The 6000-nt window shown below is 37.5% G+C and overlaps 1 protein-coding gene across 3 annotated transcripts in view; it reads left to right on the plus strand.

Annotated features, from left to right (window-relative positions):
• CYTH3 (cytohesin 3) overlaps positions 1 to 5645 on the plus strand; it is a 49470-nt gene extending 43825 nt beyond the window's left edge. For all 3 annotated transcript variants that reach the window (XM_010570216.1, XM_010570214.1, XM_010570215.1), the window contains 4 exons: positions 4422 to 4498; positions 4580 to 4651; positions 4784 to 4938; positions 5573 to 5645. In XM_010570216.1, the coding sequence (XP_010568518.1) occupies positions 4422 to 4498; positions 4580 to 4651; positions 4784 to 4938; positions 5573 to 5645 (377 nt within the window). The remainder of the gene's footprint in view (positions 1 to 4421; positions 4499 to 4579; positions 4652 to 4783; positions 4939 to 5572) is intronic.
• The last annotated feature ends 355 nt before the right edge of the window (positions 5646 to 6000 follow it).

Below are 6000 nucleotides of genomic sequence, written 5' to 3' on the forward strand. Positions count from 1 at the left end.
GCCTGGAATTGGGTTTTAGAAAGCTGAGAGGGTGCAAAATGCTTTTGGAGACTTTGCTATTCTGAATTGTTCAGAGGTGACTTTGTGTAAGTCCGAGTGCCAAACCTGGCAGCCAGACAGAAATTCTGGGTTTATCTATCTAGACTCAGCTGGTGCCTTTATATAGACATCTTTATCTTGGTAAACCTAAATTATCATTCAGTTCTACATTGTTTGAAGCATGGTGTAATGAAAATGAATGCCACGAGTAAAAACTGAAAGCTGCTGAGTGCTAATGAGTCCTCCCTTAAAGCAGCTTGAGACATTATGAGCTTTTAGATTTTTCTGTGTCATAATTATTAGTGGTGTCGGTACCATGAAATTTTCTGCCATCCACTCTAAGGTATTTTGAAATGGTTGTCTGTGCTCTCTGTCCTAATGCCCAAGTTACAATCATTTTGCACAGGGAGGAGTTTCCTTGCCTAAAACAGCTTTTTCTGGCAAATAGCTTGGTTTGCGTAATATTTTCTTCTAGTTAGAGGGAAACTGTGACATTATTCCACCAAACTGGAGAGGAAATTATTTGAGCCAGACACATGATCGTGTTAATTTTTTTCTGCTAGTCAGGCAGTTACTGAGAGCTTGGAGATTGTCCAGAAGCTTTGTGTCCGGGCCCGTCCTGCCAGCGGTGCTTATTCCAGCGCATCTGTCCTTGAGAGGATGTTGTTTCTCTTCTCTAATCTGGGGTGACAGAATAGTGGTGGTTGATCAGGAAACTGGCACCTTCCGGTACCTGCTTGGCTCTTGTGGTAACTGATGCTCTTCTAGGTTGAGGCAGTTAATGTTGCGGTCAAGGGAAGCTTCTTTTTCAAAGAAACCTGAACTTTGATTCAGTCATCTGTGTAACTGTACAGTTCCTGAGTCTGTTCTGCCTAGTGGTATCTAAATGAACTGAGAAGAAAAAAAAAAAAAAATTCTTGACCTGTGCATCTCTCTTTCCCCTCTAAAACTTTATATAAATGTGCTGAAGATTTGGGTAGAATTTTCTAACTTGAGATATGTTGCTGCCTTTAGTCTTAAGGCCTTTTTTAATTTTGAAATTGGTGTATCCTAAGTCACTGCCAGCTGTTTTTCCCTTGAGTATAGGTGGTTTCTTTTACCTTGTTCTCTAGTTTGTACTTTGCCCAGAGTTGAAAAAATAATCCTATGTTGGGTTACATAGGTGAAGAGGGTTTTTATTCCTCTTTCTGTACATTTTGCCTTGTTGTGGCCTTTCCTTGTAGCTTCTTTAGATTTTCACCTACAAGATACCATGCTGCTTTATTTTGTTGAGATGTCTTTGCATTTTAGTTCATCAGCTAGGTCTTTCAGAAGTACGTGACATATCTCTCCATTTCTGTAAATGTTTATGGATTCATACTCTGATTTTCTTGATCCTCTTCTGCTAACTTAATTCCTTCGAGCACTAATCTTTAAAAGGCTAGGAGCTGGAATAAGATATGAAGTATGGTACTAAAGCCTTTGTTGTTGTTTTGTGAGCCTACAGCAATCTTGGCCAAGGAAAAGAATGTTCTGTTATCATGAGTTCTTACCCATTAATCTTGCATGCAGTGTTTACAGGCTGCAAAGCCTTATCAACCAGCTGCTTTGGTTTCAGCCCATTGTAAAGGCATATTAAATGCATGTTATATGGTGACCCCTGCAAACTTGATGAGTACAGATTAGATTGCATTTCAAGCTTTATTAGAGTTTCTGTGCTGTTTAACAGCTGCAACTAAGTAATGGGGTGGGGAGACAGAGACTTATAGGTGAGAATAGTTCCTTATCCCACAAAAAAAAATCCTGCCTTGCTGCTTTTTTTCTGGAAGAGCAACTCATAGCTCGCTGGAGCAGGGACTTAGGATCTCTTTCCACGACTCATGTGAGTGCTGTAACCTGGTAAACTACTGGCTGTTCTAGGGAGAAGGGAGCAGCAAGAGGCATGTTGTTGGAAATGTTTAATATTCTTTCTGGCTTCAACATCAGTACTATCCTGGAGCTGGGAAATGTTTCATGACAAAAGCTTCATCAAAACTGCAGCGTGATTACAAAAGGTTTCAGGTTTGAGAAATCTGGCTTTTTCCAAAGAGAGGGGATGTTGTCAGGAAAAATTTCAGCACACTTGACTGTCATCTACTACTTGGCACATCGTATTGTTTTAGGAGGTGTGTGTTTTTAAGTCTGGTGTTTCTGCCTTAAATTATAAGCAGGCCTTCTTTTAATACATGGTTATTACCCGATTATTTTTTTTATTATGTTTTGACATGATATCATAGTTTATGAGAAACACCTTTGTTCAGTTTAAGTTGCCTCTGTGATAGTAACCTATTTGCCTGTTTTTTTTCATCCTCTCTCCTGATGAATTGTTTTTCTGCTAGAACTGGTCAAGGAATGACATTAGATGCTAGCTGTTGTTACCTGTTAGCCTGAAAAACATGGTGACGATTTTGTGCTGTAAAAATGTTAAATGATGTTAACCTGTTAACCTTAGAGAGCAGAACTTAAAGTCACAGCAATGAACTTCGGGTTATATGAAAAAAAATGTCCTGTTATGGCAATAGCAAGGACTGCCCTGGCAGTCATCTTGACTGTGCTGCTGCTTATTCATTGATCTGGAAATGAGTCAAGGTATAGTTTGTCAGTATTCCATTCCTAGCCCAAATACTTCCTGATACTTGAACAAGCTCTCAGTCAAGATGATGGGAATTTTTCTAGTGACTTACGTGCCAGTTTGAATGTTTCTACAATGCTTTATTTAAGGATCTGTCACAGTGGTTGTACTAAAATGCCACCACTTCTTCCCTCACTGTCTCCAGTTCACTCAACCATTCATTCTGTCACGGCTTCTGCATCTTGCACTATTTTGCCTTCTCTTATTTCACCGCACCTGCTTGCAGATTAAATTTTTCTTAAGATAATGTGTGTGTAGTGGAAACATAAAGTTTGAGTACATTGAACTTCGTGGTGTGTTAGCACTGGGTTGTTGCGTGGGTCATGAAACCAAGCAAAAGGAAGACACGACATGCAATGTACTAGGTCTGCGACGCAAACAGGTAGTAGGCTGGTATCAAGAAACTCATTATATTCCTAGAATTGTTGTTTAATTTAATATGATTTGGATTTCTTTCTTAAACAAAACCCCAGCTATCTCAAGTAGAACAAAAAGATGAAAAAATTATGCTCCTGTCTTAGATTTAGTTATATGACTTGGATTAAATTGGGCATCTTGTGTGTATTAATGGTGCTCTTTTATGCATGGGTGTTCAATAGCAAGATCAACTATTTTGAAATGTTGGGTTCATGAGATTAAATCACTGCTGTGAATGAATGATGCACAGGTGGTGACATAATCCTGAAGTCAGATAACTATGGTGGAACTAAGGCTGTATATTAATAACACATGAGGGCTTTATCTACAGTTGTCTTTCCTGGAAAGGAGTTTTAAAAATAATGTAATTGTGGAATGCTAGACATCTTCTGAAGTAGCTGATGGCAGAAAACCAGCTGAAAGGCCCAAGACAATAATGTGTGTTTCTAAAAGGAACTGTTCTTTACAGCGTGACGTTAGCAGGTGTAAGAAATAGGAGCTTGGTGGTTGCTGTTGTTTAAACCGTTAAAGCAGGAAAAATTGGCATTTTTGGAGCAGTAGCTATTTCTGTCAGGTGTACTCAATGATATGTTAATATGTTTTTAAAATACTAAATGATGAAAAGGGACTAAAAATGGTACATTTTGGCATAGGATTTGCTCCTTATTGATGACAAATCATATTTGTTCTGCTAATAATGTTTATAAGCATCTCACGCACTTGATGTTAAATCTGAAAGTAGAGGTAGGTTCTTAATCATATGTATGGTCACGAGTGGAGTGAAAGGAAGGTGATAAAATGCCCTTAATTTTATCGATGGGACCCTTTCTTTGCACAAGACAGGCTGTGGAGAGGGTTGGTCCTGTTGCTGGAACCTAGTCACTGGTTTTGCTGGTGATTGGCCTTCCTTTGCTGTAGCAGCACTGACTGCATTTCTGAGGGCTGTGTAGTATTAATATTTTTGATGCAGTAAACAATTATGGTGGCATGGACAGAGGGAGCAGGTCTGACTGCTAAAGTATTGCATTCATTCTCTGTAAGAGAGGAGACGTTCGCAGCTTTAGAGCATACGGTTTTTGTGGCTGGTTAACGACACCATAGTTAATGCTGTCTCGGGGGTTTGATCTTATTGATCTTTTTATGAGACTTACAGTAACATGTTCCTTTAACCTCAGCTCACCTGTGCCTCATCCATTTATAGTTCAGTAATTAAGCCATATTTTGAAAAAACAAACAAACCTAAATTACTTTCTTATCCATTGTTGAAGCCTTGACAGCAACACACGTTTAATTCAGCCATACCTTTTGATTGTAGGGGGAAGAGTAAAAACGTGGAAACGGAGATGGTTTATTCTGACTGATAATTGCCTGTATTACTTTGAATACACAACAGTGAGTATATATTACAGTGAACTTCATTTGTAATCAAGGTGTTTAAGTGGCTAATAATGTGGTATTTTCCTAATTTTTCAGGACAAAGAACCTAGAGGAATTATTCCGTTAGAAAATCTTAGCATAAGAGAAGTTGAAGACCCTAGAAAACCAGTAAGATATTTTCACAATATCTTTTTTAATGAAGATAAGTAAACCATATAGAACTTAAACGTAGTGTTCAATGACGATGTTTGTCAGTTTTGTTTTGTCTTTTAAATTTATTTCTTCATTTCTACCCTCTAGAACTGCTTTGAGCTCTATAACCCCAGTCATAAAGGTCAAGTAATTAAAGCATGTAAAACTGAAGCTGATGGTAGAGTGGTGGAAGGCAACCATGTAGTGTACAGAATATCTGCTCCCACCCCAGAAGAAAAGGAAGAGTGGATTAAATCTATCAAGTGAGTTTAAAGTCTTAAATGTCTTTCAGAAATGAAGTGTAAGCTCTTTTCGGAGTAAGATACTAAGAGAATTTGTATTCTAACTTGTTTAAAGAATTCTGATGCGGCAATGTCCTCTAAGATTAATGACAAACTACGTGGGGTTGATGGATCAAGATGCAAGTCTCCTGTTACTCTCTGGTCCTAAGGAAATAGTGCTACTAACACAAATGAGGAAAATGTGGATTAAAAAAAAATTTTTTTTTTTTAAGAAAATGTAAAGCCTTGTGTGAATTGCCTTTAACCCTAATTTTATTAGATTCTTACTTCACCTAATAATTAGCTTTAGTGACATGTATCTTAAGCATGTTCACAGTGCCGTTTTAAACTTTCACAGCTTGACTTTATCTTGGAATTTTATAAAACAGACCCACACTTAAAGAAATAAATAATGGTCAAGATGAAGGTATGAAGTCTTAACAGATCACAACTGAATAACTTCTTTTTCTAAAGAAATATTTGTGATGCTTGGAAGTCAGCCATCCATTATCTTAAGAGCATGGATTCATCCACTGGGAAGATAGAACAAAATAGTTTTAGTTTTCAAAAACAGATATTTGATAACCAAACTGATGATTCCTTTTTCCTCTTCTAGAGCAAGTATCAGCAGGGATCCCTTTTATGATATGCTGGCAACAAGGAAACGAAGAATTGCAAATAAGAAATAGAACATGATCAGCAACTTGTATACCTGCATCAACCTATAAATGAGCATACAGTTGAGTGATAATGTAAAAATTGGACAAAGTAAATGAAGACAATAACTGTAGCTTTTATATATATACACTTTACTATGGCATAAAAACTTGGCAAGACCTTTCAGGGTAAATAGTTTTTGGCATATAATTTGAAGTAAGCTTCAAATCCCAGAGGGTGATTATATTGGAACTTAATTCAACTGAAAACATGGAAGCCTTGTTTTCACTTATATTAGTTATGACTCCAGTTTACTTGGGTTGGGAGGGAAGGAAGTCGAGGCTAATAGTAAAATGTCCTTTACCTGTTATTTGAGCACATTTCCCA

Source organism: Haliaeetus leucocephalus, unplaced genomic scaffold (genome assembly GCF_000737465.1).
Source record: "Haliaeetus leucocephalus isolate CR32 unplaced genomic scaffold, Haliaeetus_leucocephalus-4.0 Scaffold295, whole genome shotgun sequence".
Lineage (NCBI taxonomy): Eukaryota > Metazoa > Chordata > Aves > Accipitriformes > Accipitridae > Haliaeetus > Haliaeetus leucocephalus.